The following is a 21,466-nucleotide window of genomic DNA, read 5'->3' as shown; positions in this document are numbered from 1 at the left end:
GGCTCACGGGCCCAGCCACTCCGCGGCATGTGGGATCTTCCCGGACTGGGGCACGAACCCGTGTCCCCTGCATTGGCAGGCGGACTCTCAACCACTGCGCCACCAGGGAAGCCCTCTCAAGATATTATTGAATAAATGAATGAAATAATATTTATAATAAATAAATAGTACTGTAATATGAACATGTTCAAAACTCTATGGTTAGAAGAGGGAGGAACACAGCGGTTGTGAAAGGTGGGGAAAACTTTCTAAAGGGACCTAAAGGGCAGATTAGTGGTCCTGGTCATCAGGCCCTTCTGCACTTGGCTCAGCTCCACAACTCCAAACGCTTATACCCACACCTAATTTTTTTTTTTTACTGCTTTTCCGCGAAACCCCGCCAAGCCCGCAGGGGGCGCCCACAACACGCCACCCGGGAGAACGAGAACTACATTTCCCAGCATCCCGCGCGCCGCCGACCCACTTCCGGAGCCCGCGGATAACATGGCGGCGTCCGAGGAGTGCGATTCACCGGCTGAGGTGCCCCAGATGGCGGTGGAGGAGGCGGAAACGAAGACATTTAAAGACCTGGTAAGAGTGATGACGCCGGTTTCCCTTTTTCCTGCTGGCGCCAGGCGCGGTCAGGGTCCGGTTGCCTTCGATACCGGCTGCTGGTGTGCAAAAAACAGCCGGGGCCTAGCTCAGGTTTACCCCGGGATGTCCAAAGCTCGGGTTCCGGACGAGCTCCCTCTGCTCTGAGTTTGGGTGGTGGGAGGGCGGCCGGTGCCCGAGAGCCCCCATTTGCCCTTTTGAACTCCACCTTGGTGTGGCAGTGTTGTGTCTGTGCAGGATGTTGTCCATGCGGCGAATCCGATTTTTGTGCATCTTGGGCTTTGGATTCAGATGAACCGGTATTGAATTCTGACCCAGTCACTGACTAGAGGCAAGTTATCTCGTTGCCTCACTTTCCACATCTGTAAATTGGGGATTATGATAAGTACCGTATAGAGTTGTGAAGATTAAATGAAGTGACACAGCAAAGAACTTGGTTTTGTCCCGGGCGAGTGGAGAGTGATTGCTAAGTCTTAAGTTCCTGTCCCAGTTCTCAGAGTTAAGGAGAAGACTGAGTAGACTCACAATAAAAACCTCTTGAATCAAAGCGTAGGGGACGCACATGTCACCAGCAAGGCGGCCCTAACAGTCATTTAATTGTGTGGGAGGTGAGTGTGTGTTTTTCTTTGCTAAACTGTGTTTTTCTGAATTCTAAGGGTGTGACAGATGTGTTGTGTGAAGCTTGTGACCAGTTGGGATGGACAAAGCCAACAAAGATCCAGATTGAAGCTATTCCTTTGGCCTTACAGGGTAGGTTGAAATTAAGTATGTGGCCTGTTTCAGATTCAGTATGAAGTTACACATATTCAATTAAATACCACTTTTGAGAGCTATTGCTTTGCATACGTCAAGTGAAATAAAATACGGCCCCTAAAGATAAAAAGTTTGTGGCCTATTGGATTTTGAAACAGTAATTCTCCAGTTTTACGGAGCTTACTTTCTACGAGGGGGTTTATTGTCTTCTCCTGTTTTTCTAGCTTTTTCTTTCTCAGTTTCTTTTGGCTCTTTTCCCTTTGCCTTGCGGTGTTAATTCTGTCTTTATCCTTTTTTCTCACTCTAAAATGTTAACTAAGATTTCTCATCCAGTTCTGAAGCTTTAATACTGTCTGCATCAGTGAGTTTCAGCCAATGCTCATTAGAATCACCTGTGGAACTTTTAAAACACTAGCGATTTCTGGGCTCCAACCTAGACCTTCTGAATTGGAATTTCCAGGCATGGGACCTAGGCATATATAGATAGTTTTGTACAGATACAAAACTTAATAGTTCTGGGACTTCCCTGGTGGTCCAGTGGTTAAGAATCCTCCTGCCAGTGCAGGGGGCATGGGTTTGAGCCCTGGTCCGGGAAGATCCCACATGCCGTGGAGCAACTAAGCCCGTGCACCACAACTACTGAGCCTGCACTCTAGAGCCCACGTGCCACAACTACTGAAGCCTGCGTGCCTAGAGCCTACAGCAAGAGAAGCCTGTGCACTGCAACAAAGGGTAACCCCTGCTTGCCGTAACTAGAGAAAGCCTGTGCACAGCAATGAAGGCCCAGTGCAGCCAAAAGTTAAAAAAAAAAAAAATAATAATAATAATTAATTTAAAAAAAACATAATTGTTTATTCTAATTGGTCTGCCCCTGGGGGAGCACACATGAGCACTGGTCAGATGCTCATGGCTCCCATGTCTATATTTCTAGCCCACACTTCTTCACTGAGCTCCAAACAAGTATGTCCAACTGGTTTTTAGATATTTTTCTCTAAGCTTAATGCAGGAATCTCAAGTTCCCTATGTCCAAAACAGAGTCCTTATTTTTCCCACCAGAACTAATTTCTCTGTTTCCTTTATCTCAGTTTAAGGCTTTTGAGTTTCCCAAGCTAGAAACCTCTGTGTCAATCACATTTTCTTTTGTTACTTTCTTTTATTTCTTTATTTTCTTGAAGTATAGTTGATTTACAATGTTGTGTTAATTTCTCTTTCCTTTTTTTTTTGGGAAGTCGCATGAAGAAAGAAAATGTATTCAATATATTTTTAACAATTTTGAGAATACATGAACTTTACGTTTATATTTGCAAAAATGTACATGGAAAGTATGATGAGAATAAATAACAGGTCAACAGTACTAACACCAGCACAAACAATAAATTGTGTACATCACACCTATGAACTTTCTACGTAAGAATGATTCCAAAGGTCTATAGAAACAAAATAACACTCACAAGAGAGGTTATTTTGTTAATAATCATATATGTGTTGATTCAAATAAATTAGAATTTCATGTTGTAATGCTTTGTCTGTAATGTTCCAATTCTCATACAACTTGAGTTTATTATCCAACACTGCTTAGTCCTTTGGAGTCTCAGCAACAACGCAGACTTTTACAGCTTGATGATTTTTCAAGTCTCTAACAAGCCACGTAACATTTAACGTCAGGCCTAGTGTTACGGAAGCAGCTCTTGGAAAACCACTTAAAGAGGGCTTGAGATCCCCAGGCAGAGCCTGGTGTTTAAGGTTGAAAGGCAGTCTGTGATAAAGTAGCAAAGTTGAGCCTTTGATTTATTTCTTTATTTTAAATTAATTAATTAGCTAATCTATTTATTCATTTATTTTGGTTGGGGATTGGGTTGTCTGCCTGACAGAGAGCATCCTTCCTCAGGAAATTCTGCTCTTGCCCACTAAGGGAGAACAGAATAGTCAGGAAAGGCATGGATGACCTTTTTAATTTTTCTAATATGATACAGTATAACATGTCTCCTCAGAACTCTGATTACAAAGGAAAATTCCCCACTGCAGTCTGGTGTGCCATCCCATTATTCAGTTTTAGAAGCATAAAATGAGCCTCAAGGCAAGACATCAGAGAGCTCACTTAACGCATATTCTCCAACATAAAGACAAAAAAATAAATGGAAGAATGGAAGGAAGGAAGGGAGGGAGGGAGGGAGGAAGGTCTGATTGTTCCACATTGTTTTGGCTATTATCAACTTTTGTTAGATGTTTCCTTCTTTCTCTCCAAGGTGTATGAAACCTAGGAAGCTGTATGTGCCAAACATTTGTCAGGCAATGTGGTCCTAATTATATAGCTATTATTTGAACAAAATTCCAATCACTAATGTTAACAGCAGGTTATCTGCCTATGGCCTAGAGATTTGAATCTATACTGTACTATTAACTTTTATTGTATATAAATGAAAATTTGAAATTCATAATTATTCTGTTATTTGAAATCCCATCACAGTTTACATATCTGTATCTATACATGTGATCTCATATAATCTTTATCGTATCAGTTTTACAGTAAACAATGTGATCTTTCTGCCTCAAGCTTTATTGCCAACTTAATGGGAAATGCACTTATTTTGATGACCAAAAATTACCCCCCAAAATTGGATGCAAATTTGTCCAGTGGAGTATCATATTCTGACTCTGTAGTTGACTCAACTTAAGGATTTCGATTTATTTTATTCCTACTTACTTCAACTTGATGTGCTCGATAGCCCATTTTTATGCCAACTATCTGCAGGAAAACAAAAAGAATAGTAAAAATCATTAATCACGGCATCTTGTTCATGTTCTAAACTGAGAGCAAAAGTTATGCAAATCGAGTATCTGTCCTATTTCTCTGAATATAATCAACAGTAACAATTTTAAATGCCTGTTTAAAGAATTGTAAGAAATAATTTCAATAAGTTTTATCTATGACTTTTTTTAACATCTTTATTGGAGTATAATTGCTTTACATTGTTGTGTTAGTTTCTGCTGTATAACAAAGTGAATCAGCTATACATATACACATATCCCCATATCCCCTCCCTCTTGTGTCTCCCTCCCACCCTCCCTATCCCACCCCTCTAGGTGGTCACAAAGCATGGCCTGATCTCCTTGTGCTATGCAGCTGCTTCCCACTAGCTATCTGTTTTACATTTGGTAGTGTATATATGTCAATGCCACTCTCTCACTTCATCTCAGCTTACCCTTCCCCCTCCCCGTGTCCTCAAGTCCATTTTGTATGTCTGCATCTTTATTCCTGTCCTGTCCCTAGATTCTTAGAACTGTTTTTTTTTTTTTTTTTTAGATTCCATATATATGTGTTAGTATATGGTATTTATTTTTCTCTTCCTGACTTACTTCACTCTGAAGGACAGATTCTAGGTCCATCCACCTCATTACAAATAATTCAATTTCATTTCTTTTTATGGCTGAGTAATATTCCATTGTATATATGTGCCACATCTTCTTTAGCCATTCATCTGTCAGTGGACACTTAGGTTGCTTCCATGTCCTGGCTATTGTAAATAGTGCTGCAGTGAACATTGTGGTACATGACTCTTCTTGAATTATGGTTTTCTCAGGGTATATGCCCAGTAGTGGGATTGCTGGGTCATATGGTAGTTCTATTTTTAGTTTTTTAAGGAACCTCCATACTGTTCTCCATAGTGGCTGTATCAGTTTACATTCCCACCAGCAGTGCAAGAGGGTTCCCTCTTCTTCACACCCTCTCCAGCATTTATTTTTTGTAGATGTTTTGATTCTGACCGGTGTGAGGTGATACCTCATTGTAGTTTTGATTTGCATTTCTCTAATGATTAGTGATGTTGAGCATCTTTTCATGTGTTTGTTGGCAATCTGTATATCTTCTGTGGAGAAATGTCTATTTAGGTCTTCTGCCCATTTTTGGATTGGGTTGTTGTTTTTTTGATATTGAGCTGCATGAGCTGCTTGTATATTTTGGAGATTAATCCTTTGTTAATGCTTCATTTGCAAATATTTTCTCCCATTCTGAGGGGTGTCTTTTCATCTTGTTTATGGTTTCCTTTGATGTGCAAAAGCTTTGAAGTTTCATTAGGTCCCATTTGTTTATTTTTGTTTTTATTTCCATTTCTCTAGGAGGTGGGTCCAAAAGGATCTTGCTGTCGTAGAGTGTTCTGCCTATGTTTTCCTGTAAGAGTTTTATAGTGTCTGGGCTTACATTTAGGTCTTTAATCCATTTTGTGTTTATTTTTATATATGGTGTTAGGGAGTGTTCTAATTTCATTCTTTTACATGTAGCTGTCAAATTTTCCCAGCACCACTTATTGAAGAGGCTGTCTTTTCTCCATTGTACATTCTTGCCTCCTTTATCAAAGATAAGGTAACCATATGTACATGGGTTTATCTCTGGGCTTTCTACCCTTTTCCATTGAGCTATATACTTATTTTTGTGCCAGTACCATACTGTCTTGATTACTGTAGCTTTGTAGTATAGTCTAAAGTCTGGGAGCCTGATTCCTCCAGCTCCGTTTTTCTTTCTCAGGATTGCTTTGGCTATTCGGGGTCTTTTGTGTTTCCATACAAATTGTGAATTTTTTGTTCTAGTTCTGTGAAAAATGCCATTGGTAGTTTGATAGGGATTGCACTGAATCTGTAGATTGCTTTGGGTAATATAGTCATTTTCAGAGCGTTGATTCTTCCAGTCCAAGAACATGGTATATCTCTCCATCTGTTTGTATCACCTCTAATTTCTTTCATCAGTGTCTTATAGTTTTCTGCATACAGGTCTTTTGTCTCCTTAGGTAGGTTTATTCCTAGGTATTTTATTCTTTTTGTTGCAGTAGTGAATGGGAGTGTTTCCTTAATTTCTCTTTCACATTTTTCATCATTAGTCTGTAGGAATGCAAGAGATTTCTGTGCATTAATTTTGTATCCTGCTACTTTACCAAATTCATTGATTAGCTCTAGTAGTTTTCTGTTAGTATCTTTAGGAATCTCTATGTATAGTATCATGTCATCTGCAAACAGTGACAGTTTTACTTCTTCTTTTCCGATTTGGATTCCTTTTATTTCTTTTTCTTCTCTATTTGGTCTGGCTAAAACTCCCAAAACTATGTTGAATAAGAGTGGTGAGAGTGGGCAACCTTGTCTTGTTCCTGATCTTAGTGGAAATGGTTTCAGTTTTTCACCATTGAGAATGATGTTGGCTTTGGATTTGTCATATATGGCCTTTATTAAAGGGTAAGGTCCCTCTATGCCTACTTTCTGGAGAGTTTTTATCATAAATGGGTGTTGAATTTTGTCAAAAGCTTTCTCTGCATCTATTGATGATCATATGGTTTTTATCCTTCAATTTGTTAATATGGTTTATCACATTGATTAATTTGCATATATTGAAGAATCCTTGCATTCCTGGGATAAACCCCACTTCATCATGGTGTATGATCCTTTTAATGTGTTGCTGGATTCTGTTTGCTAGTATTTTGTTGATGATTTTTGCATCTATGTTTATCAGTGACATTGGCCTGTAGTTTTCTTTTTTTGTAACATCTTTGTCTGGTTTTGGTATCAAGGTGATGGTGCCCTCGTAGAATGAGTTTGGGAGTGTCCCTCCCTCTGTTATATTTTGGAAGAGTTTGAGAAGCATAGGTGTTAGCTCTTCTCTAAATGTTTGATAGAATTCACCTGTGAATCCATCTGGTCCTGGTCTTTTGTTTGTTGGAAGATTTTTAATCACAGTTTCAATTTCAGTGCTTGTGATTGACCTGTTTATATTTTCTCTTTCTTCCTAGTTCAGTCTCAGAAAGTTGTGCTTTTCTAAGAATTTGTCCATTTCTTCCAGGTTGTCCATTTTATTGGCATAGAGTTGCTTGTAGTAATCTCTCATGAGCCTTTGTATTTCTGCAGTGTCAGTTGTTACTTCTCCTTTTTCATTTCTAATTGTATTGATTTGAGTCTTCTCCCTTTTTTTCTTGATGAGTCTGGCTAATGGTTTATAAATTTTGTTTATCTTCTCAAAGAACCAGCTTTTAGATTTTTTGATCTTTGCTCTCATTTCCTTCATTTCTTTTTCATTTATTTCTGATCTGATCTTTATGATTTCTTTCCTTCTGCTAACTTTTGGGGGTTTTTTTTGTTGTTGTTGTTCTTCTTTCTCTCATTGCTCTAGGTGTAAGGTTAGGTTGTTTATTTGAGATTTTTCTTGTTTCTTGAGGTAGGATTGTATTGCTATAAACTTCCCTCTTAGAACTGCTTTTGCTGCATCCCATAGGTTTTGGTCCATCATGTTTTCATTGTCATTTGTTTCTAGGTATTTTTTGATTTCCTCTTTGATTTCTTCAGTGATCTCTTGGTTATTTAGTAGCATTTTTTTTTTTTTTTTTGTGGTATGCGGGCCCCTCACTGCCGTGGCCTCTTCCGTTGCGGAGCACAGGCCCCGGACGCGCAGGCTCAGCGGCCATGGCTCACGGGCCCAGCCGCTCCGCGGCACGTGGGATCCTCCCGGACCGGGACACGAACCCGCGTCCCCTGCATCGGCAGGCGGACTCTCAACCACTGCGCCACCAGGGAAGCCCAGTAGCATATTTTTTAGCCTCTATGTGTTTATATTTTTTACAGGTTTTTTCCTGTAATTGATATCTAGTCTCATAGCGTTGTGGTCAGAAAAGATACTTGATATGATTTCAATTTTCTTAAATTTACCATGGCTTGATTTGTGACTCAAGATATGATCTCTCCTGGAGAATGTTCCATGAGCACTTGAGAAGAAAGTATATTCTGTTGATTTTGGATGGAATGTCATAAGTATCAATTAAGTCCCTCTTGTTTAGTGTATCATTTAAAGCTTGTGTTTCCTTATTTATTTTCATTTTGGTTGATCTGTCCATTGGTGAAAGTGGGGTGTTAAAAGTCCCCTACTATTATTGTGTTACTGTCAGTTTCCCCTTTTATGGCTGTTAGCATTAGCCTTATGTATTGAGGTGCTCCTATGTTGGGTGCATAAATATTTACAATTGTTGTATCTTCTTGGATTGATCCCTTGATCATTATGTAGTGTCCTTGTTTGTCTCTTGTAATAGTCTTTATTTTATTTATTATTATTATTTTTTTTTGTGGTACGCGGGCCTCTCACTGTTGTGGCCTCTCCCGTTGCGGAGCACAGGCTCCGGATGCGCAAGGCTCAGCGGCCATGGCTCACAGACCCAGCCACTCCGCGGCATGTGGGATCTTCCCAGACCGGGACACGAACCCATGTCCCCTGCATCGGCAGGCGGACTCTCAACCACTGCGCCACCAGGGAAGCCCTAGTCTTTATTTTAAAGACTATTTTGTCTGATATGAGAATTGCTACTCCAGCTTTCCATTTGCATGGAATATCTTTTTCCATCCCCTCACTTTCATTCTGTATGTGTCCCTAAGTCTGAAGTGAGTCTCTTGTAGACAGCATATATATGGGTCTTGTTTTTGTATCCATTCAGTCAGTCTGTGTCTTTTGGATGGAGCATTTAATCCATTTACATTTAAGGTAATTATCAGTATGTATGTTCCTGTTACCATTTTCTTAATTGTTTTGGGTTTGTTATTGTACGTTTTTTCCTTCTCTTGTGTTTCCTGCCTAGAGAAGTTCCTTTAGCATTTGCTGTAAAGCTGGTTTCTTGGTGCTCAGTTCTCTTAACTTTTGCTTGAATATAAAGCTTTTGATTTCTCCATCGAATCTGAATGAGATCCTTGCTGGGTAGAGTAACGTTGGTTGTAGGTTTTTCCCTTTCATCACTTTAAATATGTCCTGCCACTCCCTCTGGCTTGCAGAGTTCCTGCTGAAAGATCAGCTGTTAACCTTATGGGGATTCCCTTGTATGTTATTTGTTGCTTTTCCCTTGCTGCTTTTAATATTTTTTCTTTGTCTTTAATTTCTGATAGTTTGATTAATATGTGTCTTGGTGAATTTCTCCTTGGATTTATCCTGTATGGGACTCTCTGCTTCCTGGACTTGATTGACTATTGCCTTTCCCATGTTTGGGAAGTTTTCAACTATAATCTCTTCAAATATTTTCCGCATCCCTTCCTTTTTCTCTTCTTCCATGGGACCCCTATTATTTGAATGTTGGTGCGTTTAATGTTGTTCCAGAGGTCTCTGAGACTGTCCTCAATTCTTTTCTTGCTTTATTCTGCTCTGTGGTAGTTATTTCCACTATTTTATCTTCCAGGTCACTTATCCGTTCTTCTGCCTGTTATTCTGCTATTGATTCCTTCTAGAGAATTTTTAATTTCATTTGTTGTGTTGTTCATCATTGTTTGTTTTCTCTTTAGTTCTTCTACATCTTTGTTAAATGTGTCTTTTATTTTCTCCATTCTATTTCCAAGATTTTGGATCATTTTTACTATCATTACTCTGACTTCTTTTTCAGGTAGACTGCCTATTTCCTCTTCATGTGTTTGGTCTGGTGGGTTTTTACCTTGCTCCTTCATCTGCTGTGTGTTTCTCTGTCTTCTCATTTTGCTTAACTTACTGTGTTTGGGGTCTCCTTTTCGCAGGCTGTAGGTTCGTAGTTCCCGTTGTTTTTGGTGTCTAACCCCAGTGGGTGAGGTTGGTTCACTGGGTTGTGTAGGCTTCCTGGTGGAGGGGACTGGTGCCTGTGTTCTGGTGGATGGGGTTGGATCTTGTCTTTCTGGTGGGCAGGTCCACATCCAGTGGTGTGTTTTGGGGTGTCTGTGAACTTATTATGATTTTAGGCAGCCTCTCTGCTAATGGGTGGTGTTGTGTTCCTGTCTTGCTAGTTGTTTGGCATGAGCTATCCAGCACTGGAGCTTGCTGGTCGTTGAGTGGAGCTGCGTCTTAGCGTTGAGACAGAGATCTCTGGGAGAGCTCTCACCGATTGATATTACGTGGAGCTGGGAGGTCTCTGGTGGACCAATGTCCTGAACTCAGCTCTCCCACCTCAGAGGCTCAGGCCTGACATCTGGCCGGAGCACCAAGACCCTCTTAGCCACATGGCTCAACTTGGTACGAGGGATGCTTGCCAGTGAACTAAGGTGCGAAAAAGACCCAACGCATAAATACCAAAGGTGTTGCCTGTGGTGCCAACTCTCTGGTTCCACGGACCTCTTTCTTTACTTTGTAATTCTCACTTCGGCTGGCCTCCATTCAGGCCACCATCATAGCTCCCCTGGTACCCTAACTGCGCTCTCATTTTCCTGTGTGTTCCCCATTCTGCCCTTTAGTTCATTTTAAGTTGTAGGGAAGAGAGTCATATTCAGGTTACCTCAGGGAAAGGAGGTTATTGCAGGGTTATTCTCTATGTAAGGAAGCCTCAGCAGTCAACTGTGGAAGTCATTACTCGACAGGAAGGCTTCCCACTGGGTGCTGTCCTAGTGCTCAGCTACTTTGGGGGCTGCAGCCAGCATAGAGGCGGTGGTCTTGGCTTGGAAATTGATTGCCAAATCTTCTCAGTTTTGGCTTGATTGGTGATAACAAACCATGGGGACCCATTCTTAAGGTATTACTTCTGGCATTCTTCCCTCAGAAGGAGCAGTGTAAATGGCTGTACTGTTAAGCTCCTTGGGTCCTTCTTATGCCATCAGGCCTAGGGTTTATCTTCTTAACGAATAACATTGGTCACGATATTCCCTGCTTAACATCCTTCAGTTCCTCTCTCTTATAGGAAGATGTCAAAACTCCTTAGCATGGCTGTGGGTTTCCTTTTTCTTCTCCCTTTCCCCCTTGACTTCTGTGTTCTGGCCACGTTGTACTTCTCCCTCTCTGAACTCATGCTGTGTTCTTTTTTTTTTTTAATTTATTTATTTAATTTATTTATTTTTGGCTGCATTGGGTCTTCGTTGCCGTGCGCGGGCTTTCTCTAGTTGTGGAGAGCAGGGGCTACTCTTCGTTGCGGTGCGCAAGCTTCACATTGCGGCGGCTCCTCTTGTTGCGGAGCATGGGCTCTAGAGCTCAGGCTCAGTAGTTGTGGCGCACGGGCTTAGTTGCTCTACGGCATTTGGGATCTTCCCGGACCAGGGCTCGAACCCGGGTCCCCTGCATCGGCAGGCGGATTCTTAATCACTGCGCCACCAGGAAAGCCACATGCTGTGTTCTTTAAAGCGTCTTTCCTCATATGGGACTGCCCTTCCTTTCCTGCTTTGCTTCCTTCCAGATTTAATTTACTCATCACCTCTGTTAACCTTTCCTGACTCCTCCTGGCAGTAGGTTGCTCGTTCCTTTTTGTTCTCACTGTATCCTGTAGGGACCTATCGTATTAGAACATATTTGCGTATTTCACCCCTGGATTTTGAGCTAATTTAAGACAGAGACTGTGTCTTCTGTCTCATCAACCTCCCCCTCCCCTGAATTCATCCAATATTTATTCATGGTCTACTTTGTGCCAGCATTGGGTCCTTGTGGAATAATGTGGAAATGGTGCAGAGGGCATTTCTTTGCTCTTAGGTGTTTTCTTTGTCTTCTAGGTCGCGATATTATTGGGCTGGCGGAAACCGGCTCTGGGAAGACGGGGGCCTTTGCTCTGCCCATCCTGAATGTGCTGCTGGAGACGCCCCAGCGTTTGTTTGCCTTAGTTCTCACCCCCACTCGGGAGCTAGCCTTTCAGATCTCAGAGCAGTTTGAAGCCCTGGGGTCTTCTATTGGGGTGCAATGTGGTAAGTGTGGAGAGGAAAGGAATCTTCAGAATTTCTTCACAGTTTGAGAATGAGTGTGGGGGGCTTCCCTGGTGGCACAGTGGTTGAGAGTCCGTCTGCCAATGCAGGGGACACGGGTTCGTGCCCCGGTCCGGGAAGATCCCACATGCCGCGGAGCGGCTGGGCCCGTGAGCCATGACCACTGAGCCTGCGCGTCCGGAGCCTGTGCTCCGCAACGGGAGGGGCCACAGCAGTGAGAGGCCCGCGTACCGCAAAAACAAAAAAAAAAAAAAAAAAAAGAGAGAGAGAGAATGAGTGTGAAAGGAGAATGGAAGGAAGTGTCATTAACATAAGTTCATTGACCTAGCTTCGGGGAAAGTTGTAATTGTAAGGGAAGAAAAATCAAAGTGGAAATGTGTCATTGGCTTTACGGTAAACTATGGAAAAAAATTAAGGATCTCTTTTCAATATACTTTTTCTTTCTGTAGCTGTGATTGTAGGTGGAATTGATTCAATGTCTCAATCTCTGGCCCTGGCCAAAAAGCCACATATAGTAATAGGTGAGTAATGACAATGGTAAAAGACAGTGGTGATGATGAATTGGAGAAAATCTACTGATATTGGGTGTAACTTCTTTGTGCGGAAAGAGTTCAAAGAATGGATTTAATTTTTTGTTTAATTTTTTTTAATTTCTGAAATTCTGGTTGGGAGGGGGTGGTCACTTTCTTTCTGTCCTTTTTCTTAAACATTGCCCTCTCTCCTCAACTTTTCTTGTTAGCAACTCCTGGTCGGCTGATTGACCACTTGGAAAATACAAAAGGTTTCAACTTAAGAGCTCTCAAGTATTTGGTCATGGATGAAGCAGACCGAATATTGAATATGGATTTTGAGACAGAGGTGAGCTCTCAACATCTTTCCTCTTCCTAGAGCATCTCAAAATCTGTTCAAAATCTGGTTCATTACATACCTGCTTTTGTGGGGCACGTACCATTGTTGGTTAATTTAACATCTCTCTGCTTTTTTCATTCTTGATGCTCTTTACACTGTCACTGCCTCAGCATCCTCTTTATTTTTATTTTTTCTTTCTTTTTTATTGAAGGATAGTTGATTTATAATATATTATTTTTAGGTATGCAACGTAGTGATTCAATATTTCTGTAGATTATACTCCATTTAAAATTATTACAAAATAATGGCTATATTTCCCTGTGCTGTACAATATATCCTTGTTGCTTTTTTTTTTTTTTTTTGCGGTATGTGGGCCTCTCACTGTTGTGGCCTCTCTCGTTGCGGAGCACAGGCTCCGGACACACAGGCCCAGCGGCCATGGCTCACGGGCCCAGCCGCTCCGCGGCATGTGGGATCCTCCCAGACCGGGGCACGAACCCGTCTTCCCTGCATCGGCAGGCGGACTCTCAACCACTGCGCCACCAGGGAAGCCCCTTTGTTGCTTTTAAATTAAATTAAATTTAATTAATTTTTTACTGAAGTATAGTTAATTTACAATGTTGTGTTTCTGGTGTACAGCAAAGTGATTCAGTTATACATACATATATAAATATGTGTATATATATACATATATATGTGTGTGTGTATGTGTGTATATACATATACCTACACAAACTCCTAATTTATCCTTCCCTCTTTTCCCCTTTGGTAACCATAAGTTTGTTTTCTATGTCTGTGAATGTGTTTCTGTTTTGTAAATAAGTTCATTTGTATCATATTTTAGATTCCACATATAAGTGATATGTGATATTTGTCTTTGTCTGACTTCACTTAGTATGATAATCTCTAGGTCCATCCATGTGGCTGCAAATGGCATTATTTCATTCTTTTTTATGGCTGAGTAGTATTCCATTATGTATATATACCACATCTTCTTTATCCATTCATCTGTCTATGGACATTTAGGTTGCTTCCATCTCTTGGATATTGTAAGTAGTCTCAGCATCCTCTTTCAAATATAGTCTGACTTGGGGGGTGAGGGATAAGTTAGGAATATGGGATTAACATACACACACTCCTATATATAAAATAGATAAATAACAAGGACCTACTGTATAGCACAGGGAGCTATATTCAATATCTTGTAATAACCTATAATGGAAAAGAATCTGAAAAAGTGTAAATATGTATGTATGTGTAACTGAATCACTTTGCTGTACACCTGAAACACTGTAAATCAACTATACGTCAATTAAAAAAGACCGTTGGGGAAAAAACATATATATATATATGCATACATACATACATACATACATACATATAGACTGACTTTGATTTCAGAGATGAGAAATACCAAAACCAGATTTTCTTTTTCCATTTCATTTGATTTCAACCTCTTCCATCTTTTCTTTGATGACCCATTCATCATAGCTTATTTAGTTGATTCATGCTTATTCTTGACTTTTCTCTCAGATTAGCTCTACTCTGCTGATTTAAGCTGTTCTTTTCTCTGACTGGCGTTGTTTTTTGATAGCATCTGGTATGGTATCAAATAGTAACTATTCAGTCAGTTTTCGCTGAACTGAATCAACGTTCTGAGTCCCCACATCCCCACAGTGATGTACGTAGTTTGGTACCCGTCATCTCCTTCACAAGCAGCATTTGCAGGTGTCCCGTCTAAACGTCATGTTGGTTTCCTTTGCTCTTTCTGCCTTAGGTTGACAAGATCCTGAAAGTGATTCCCCGAGATCGGAAAACATTTCTCTTCTCTGCTACGATGACCAAGAAGGTGAACTTTACTAGGACTTCTCTTTTCTTCTTTATAAGAATTGATAAATAGAAACAGTCAACAGTGACAATAATAAAAATAGAGTATTTAGGAATCAGTGTACTATTCTAGGTTTTCTTTCTTCAGGTGCAAAAACTTCAGCGAGCAGCGCTGAAGAATCCTGTGAAATGTGCCGTTTCCTCTAAATACCAGACGGTTGAGAAGTTACAGCAATATTATCTTTTTATTCCTTCTAAGTTCAAGGTAAAGTGTTTGCTTTGATCATTCCTGCCTCTCCCTCTCCTTCTTCACCAAGACATCTGAAAATGTGTCAACTCTTGATTAGCTAAGAGCTGTGCTACAGATTGGAGTCCTTTCTGTTTGTTTTAGAGCTCATGCCATGCTTATATTTATCACTGATAAAGTCAAACATTCCGGGAATTCACAACATATTAAACCACAGTAATGAAGTCATGATACAATCCCTTCCTAACCCCATCCTTGAGGTAGTTTTTCTTTTGCCTGCTTATTATGTGGCTTTTTTATGGACAAGGGACCCTAGTTTTGTGCTTTGATGTCAGGGCTTTGCGTGCTTGCTGAGTACAGATCTCCTTGTGCTTGGCTTCAGGCTGTGTGTGAAACTCATGGTTCACAGAGATGATAATGATAATGCCAGTTAAGGAGTGCAAAGCTGGCGGCTGGGGGTCTGGATAACTGAGAAGCAGCTATGGGCTTAGTCTTTTACATAACTTATATGCCCAGGACGCCAACCTTCTTCCAGGTTCAGTTACATATATTGTTTTGGCTTTGTGACTTAGGATACCTACCTGGTTTATATTCTAAATGAATTGGCTGGAAACTCCTTTATGATATTCTGCAGCACCTGTAACAATACTCAGAGGACAGCTTTGCTACTCCGAAATCTTGGATTCACTGCCATTCCCCTCAATGGACAGATGAGTCAGGTAACTATTCTTTGGAATCATTAGTGGTGAACTGGGGGCATGAGAAAGCTAAACCTTGTAGCAGGAGATTTCTGCAATAGCAACACATGACACTAATGCATCTTCCCATAGTTGTCCTGATTTTATGGGCATTAAAGTTGCTTTGGATGCTACTTCCTCCTTTCAGGATAGCAAGAGGCTCAAATTAGAATATTCCACAGGTAGTTGTCTGGGATGGAAGCTACTGAGTTGATTTATTCAGCCCTCATGTTAATAGTGACTCTCTCGTCTCTAAAGACTTTCAATAAATTATTTCCCAATTATCTTTCTGTCATGTTTAACAAACTCTGTTTCATGTTAGTATTTTCTAGCTTTAGTCTTAAATATCTTTTTATTGCTTCCATGTTTCCTTTGGACCTGTGAAGCCTAGTTCAGACTAAGGGGGAAACATCCTTTTAAAAATTTCTCTCTTGGTTCTTGTATTTATTTAGTGTGTCTAGTTTGTGTGTCTTGGATTCCAAGTTTTTCAAGATTAAAATTCTTTCCATTTCTTCGTTTCATCGTCTCAGAGCAAGCGCCTAGGATCGCTTAATAAATTTAAGGCAAAGGCTCGTTCCATTCTTTTAGCAACTGATGTTGCAAGCCGTGGTTTGGACATACCTCATGTGGATGTAGTTGTTAACTTTGACATTCCTACCCATTCCAAGGTGAGTCCTGTTGCCAACCTGACTTTCTAGCCCCAAAGTGTTTTTCTTTTCTCTTTTTTCTTTTCCCCTTCCCTTTCCTTCCCTTTCTTTCTTTTCCTGTCCTTTCCTCCCTCCCTCCCTCCCTCCCTTCCTTCCTCTTTCTCTCTCTCTCACCCACCTCCTTCTTCCTCCTTTTCTTTTCTTTTTTTTAAAATTGAGATGTAATTGACATATAACATTATATTAGTTTCAGGTGTAAAATGTAATGATTTAATATTCGTATATATTGCAGATTGGTCATAGTAAGTCTAGTTAACATCTGTCACCATTCATAGTTATGCATTTCTTCTCTTGTGATGAGAATTTTCCCTTAGCATTTTCCCTTAGCAACTTTCAAATATGCAGTCCAGTATTCTTAACTCTAGTCAGCATGTTGTGCATTACGTCCCCATGACTTATTTATTTTGTAACTGAAATTTGTACCTTTCGCCCCCTTCACCCATTTCACACACACCCATCCCTGCCTCTGGCAACCACCAAATCTGTTCTCTGTATCTGTGAGCTCAGTTTTTTTTGTTTCTGTTTTAGATTCCACATATAAGTGAGATCTCAGTATTTGTCTCTGTCTAACTTATTTCACTTAGCTGAATACCCTCAAGGTCTATCCATGTTGTCACAAATAGAAAGATGTCATTCTTTTTTATGGCTGAATACTATTCCACTGTATCCAGAGTGTATTTCTTAATGGAATGTTTTCTGTCTTTCCTTAGTTACAGTATTGGAGGTTTTTTTGGTGTGTGTGTGTGTGTCCTTGATTAGTTAAGTGTCAAAAACAGGGAAAGCTCTAGATCTTTTCATTCTCCTCATCTTGCACATGCCTGTGGATGTGATATTAATGAATGTGAATGAAGGAGCCCAGGAGAGGGGTTAGAGGCTCACCGTCGGAGGCACAGTCGCACCACGTGCTCACCTCTGTCGGTCTAGCTGATGAGAAATGGCAGCCTGTGGTCCTCAGTGTATCCCAGGGTTTCTCAGCCTCGGCACTGTTAACATCTTGGTCTGGGAATTCTTCGTTGCAGGGCTGTCCTTTGCATTGTAGGATGCTTAGCAGAATTCCTGGCTTCTACTCACAGGTGACATTGTGACAACCATATATGTTTCCAGACATTTCCAAATGCCCGCTGGGGAGGATGAAACTGACCCCAGTTGAGAACAGCTAGTGTGTCTCGACTTCGTATTAAACTGCTGTAGGCAGGGTCCTGTCTCATGATTTTCACAGTAACTCTGTGTGAGTTTGGCCATGTATTTGTGTCCCTGTTTTATAGATACAAACCAGGGTTCAGAGAAGTTCTGGACTTGGAGACACTTGTGTCGCTGGTCGGTGGCAAAAGCAGATCTGTGACCCAGGTCTGCCTCTAGATCTAGTGCCATTTTCCTCTGCCTGTGCTATGTCCATGGAGATTTGCTTTGTAGATTTGTCTTTCTATAAAAGAAAGGAAAAAGGGGGTCAGTTTTGTGCTGTGAGGAGAATAAGAAAAGTGAAGTAGATGTATCTCTGTAACAGATTGCCAGTTCATCTCTCCATGTTCCAACACAAATCTGTTTTCTTTCAAAGGTTTGCAGGAAGAATTTACAGACAGCTTTTAATTTATATTCCAGCTAACTCAAAGTTACTTACCGTTTTCGTTTCAGGATTACATCCATCGAGTAGGTCGAACCGCTCGAGCAGGGCGCTCTGGAAAGGCTATTACTTTTGTCACACAGTAAGTGACCCGGCTTTGGGGCAAAGCAATGTAGAGAAGAGAGCAGAACTATGGGGCAGACAGACTTGCAACCTGACTCCACCACTTACTGTAACAGTCACTTAGCCTCCCTCATCCCCGCCTTCATCGTTTGTAAAATAGAAATAATAATACCGACCTAGCAGGGTTTTAATGAAGACTGGAGATGTATATGTAAAGAACATATACTCTACTACATATGTGTAGTAGAGTACTTGGCATATAGACGCACACACACAGAAAACCCTGGTATTTCTTTTAAATGCTGGAGCCAGAGAACAGTGACCATTCCCTCAACTCACAGTATTACAATAACTATTTCTGATTTTGTTTTCCAGGGAACAAATTGTTACGTACCCAGGGCTTTTCTGGGAGTAAGGGATATGTTGGGTGGTTTTCTTCTGGGCTGTGCACAGAAGATTGCATGTAGTTATTATTCTGAAAAGGAATAATAGGTTTGATATTGTTGAAAACCGTGGCCCCTGTTGCATCGTAGTTTTGGAATGGACAGACACGTGCATTGTCAGCCAGACAGAGCCATGGCGGTCTTCCTTTTTCAGATACGACGTGGAACTCTTCCAGCGCATAGAACACTTAATTGGGAAGAAATTGCCTGTCTTTCCAACCCAGGATGACGAGGTTATGATGCTGACAGAACGTGTGACTGAGGCCCAAAGATTTGCCCGAATGGTAAGCGACGCATTTTCTCACCAGCAAAGGAAGTTAACTTACATGCAAGACACTTTATTGTGTTAATCCTCAACTTGGAATATTTTATTCCAAATTTAAGATGAGCATACTAAAGTGCAGATGTAGGCAATTTGCTTTCGACTGTACAACTAAACGGTTGAATCAGGGTTTGGACTCAGTGTGACCACAGTGACCACATTCCCAGCCACTGTTCATGTTTCACATGAGGCAAAAAAAAAACCTTTGGACTTGAGATCGGGAGGTGCAGCTGTGAACTGTGAGCTTGGACAAGGTGTCTAACCTCTCAGAATCAGTTCCTCATTTATAGATTAGGAATAATAGTTACCTTGAATACAGGGTTTTATGAGCATCAGTCAAGCTGATGTAAACAGCGTAGGTACTGATAGTAGCGGTGGCGGTAGGAGTGGCGATGAGAAGGTTCTAAAGGAGCCCCTTCCAAGTGCTGTCTGCTCCCCGGGGTGCTGGTCTGAGGGGTGAAGAAACTTCACCCATGGGGTGCTTTCTGAGTAGCTCAGGTGTGGGCTTGTTTTTGTTTTTCTGCCCACATGGAATTCTTTGTTTGGTATTTTTGTTCATAAAAATATTACATGTGCATTGGGAAACATTTTTAGAAAATACACAAAGGATTAAAATAGTAAGTGAAACACATAAGCCACCCCCCACAGAAAACCATTGATAACAGTTGGCTATTTTTCTTTCTTTAGCCATAATTAGACTTTATCTAATTGTATATGACTTTATCTAAATGTATATCATTTTTCTGTTTGAACTAGCAGAGATTCATGCGATCACTTTTCTTTTTTTCACATTTAAACTTTATTCAAAAAGTGTCATCTAGGCTGTGTCTTAGCCCTGAATCGATTCAGTTACCAAACTTTCCTAAACACCAGTGGCAGGAGTAAGCTCTTGGAGTTGTTGCAAGGTCCTTAACAGCCTTCTGACTCGTCAAGGGAAACCAAATCGGGTCTTCTAGACTTTGCATTAGGCATATTTTATTACTTTCCAGTGTTTTGAAAATTGGTAATCTGAGGAGAGAGAATGCAGTTTGTTAAAAATAGCACTGCTTGCAAGTTTAGAAACTGATATCTTAGACGCTAGCACTTAGAATTCTCATGGGATCATTTCTTAATGGCTGCAGAGAATTCTGTCATGAATATATAATGTGATTTACATTGATGTGTGTTTATGCTTTTCCCAGTTTTTTGTATTTTAATTAGGACTCTGTTGAACATCCTGATATGTACAGCTTGCACACTTGTCTTGTTTCCTTAGAATAAATTCCTAGAAGTAGAATCAATTGTTGGGTGGAGGAGAATACACAGTTAAAATTCGAATTCATACGTAATGTCAAACTGCCCCCCTAGGAAAGCTAAAGCACTTTTACATGATGAGCGACAGTGTATGTGACTGTCCCCACACCTGACCAGGTCTAGGTATTACCATTCTCTTAAATCTTTGCCAGAATAATAATAATAGCTTATTGTTTTAATCTTCCTGTCTTTGATTACTAGTAAGATTAACATTTTTGTATCTTGGGATTTTGGTCTTACTCCTTTGCTGATGTGAGGTGTTAGGGAGTTACTTAGTGTTTGATTTTAAGGAGCAGAGACCAGGATGTGTCACTCTCAGTGACAGTCCTTCATTTTCAATCCCATCCTTTGCGTCTCTTGCAGGAGTTAAGGGAGCATGGAGAGAAGAAGAAGCGCTCGTGGGGGGTTGCTGGGGACAATGATGACACGGAGGGTGCAATCGGTGTCAGGAACAAGGTGGCTGGAGGAAAAATGAAGAAACGGAAAGGCCATTAATCTCTTTTATAAAGACTTGATTTCTGCTTTCTGTTCTGTAAAGAGGATTGAAGGAGAGAATGAGACCTCTCCCTCCAGAGTTCTGCAGGCAGAAATCCATCAGAATTGTGTCCAGAATCTGCCCCGCTCACTCAGTGCTCATCCCCCTTTCCGTGTGTTAGAACATCGTTGCCTGCAGAATATTTTTGAAGTGCTGATGTCAAGACTCGGACTGTTCTTCAGCTTTGGTTCCTTGCTCCTGACACTAGTAAGATGTGCTCTCCTATCCCTTCACCCAGACCTGTGCTTTTCTCAGCTGCACGTCGAGGACTGGGCTAATGAAGCCCTTGACCCGTAATTGTAAAGGAAAGGAGCTTCTAGATCTAAAAACAGTGGTACTTCCGCAGTCTCAGCTCGTGTTTCATGAGACCAAATGGGAAATAATAAATTTAAATATTATTTTTTAAAAATTCAAACTCCTTGAGGACCTTTTTGGGTTACAGACTTTACAGATTTAGTAAGATCTTTCTAATAGGTAAGAAACTGACAGTGGTGATTCCATGGCAGATTCATTGGTTGTCCTTAATTTGAGGTAAACATTATTTATGACTTTAAAAAAATCAACAAAGAAACAAGAAGATGGATGGCTTTGAAAGGGAAGTCCTGCTGAAAGGAGGTTGTGTTTTTCTTGGGGACGGAGTAGGGTCTCTTAGATCCCTGAATAGATTCACATCCCTGGCTCCTTGGATTAAAATCCTCTGTGGGGGGCGTCTCTGGAGGCACAGTGGTTAAGAATCCGCCTGCCAGTGCAGGGGATACGGGTTCGAGCCCTGGTCCAGGAAGATCCCACGTGCCGCGGAGCAACTAAGCCCGTGCACCACAACTACTGAGC

General features: G+C 40.9%; 1 protein-coding gene across 1 annotated transcript; it reads left to right on the top strand.

The window, feature by feature from the left end:
* Nucleotides 1-477: 477 nt before the first annotated feature.
* DDX47 (DEAD-box helicase 47) lies at nt 478-20,986 on the top strand. Its single transcript, XM_079715123.1, has 12 exons — nt 478-570; nt 1,248-1,341; nt 11,785-11,973; nt 12,441-12,512; nt 12,731-12,849; nt 14,618-14,689; nt 14,816-14,932; nt 15,487-15,633; nt 16,182-16,319; nt 17,991-18,061; nt 18,640-18,769; nt 20,464-20,986. The coding sequence occupies exons 1-12, from the start codon at nt 484-486 to the stop codon at nt 20,593-20,595; spliced, it is 1,368 nt and encodes a 455-aa protein (XP_079571249.1). The 5' UTR covers nt 478-483; the 3' UTR covers nt 20,596-20,986.
* The last annotated feature ends 480 nt before the right edge of the window (nt 20,987-21,466 follow it).

This window comes from Hyperoodon ampullatus, assembly GCF_949752795.1.
Source record: "Hyperoodon ampullatus genome assembly, chromosome: 11".
Lineage (NCBI taxonomy): Eukaryota > Metazoa > Chordata > Mammalia > Artiodactyla > Ziphiidae > Hyperoodon > Hyperoodon ampullatus.
The sequence above is the reverse complement of the archived record's forward strand: the minus strand, read 5'-3'. Positions and strand labels throughout refer to the sequence as shown.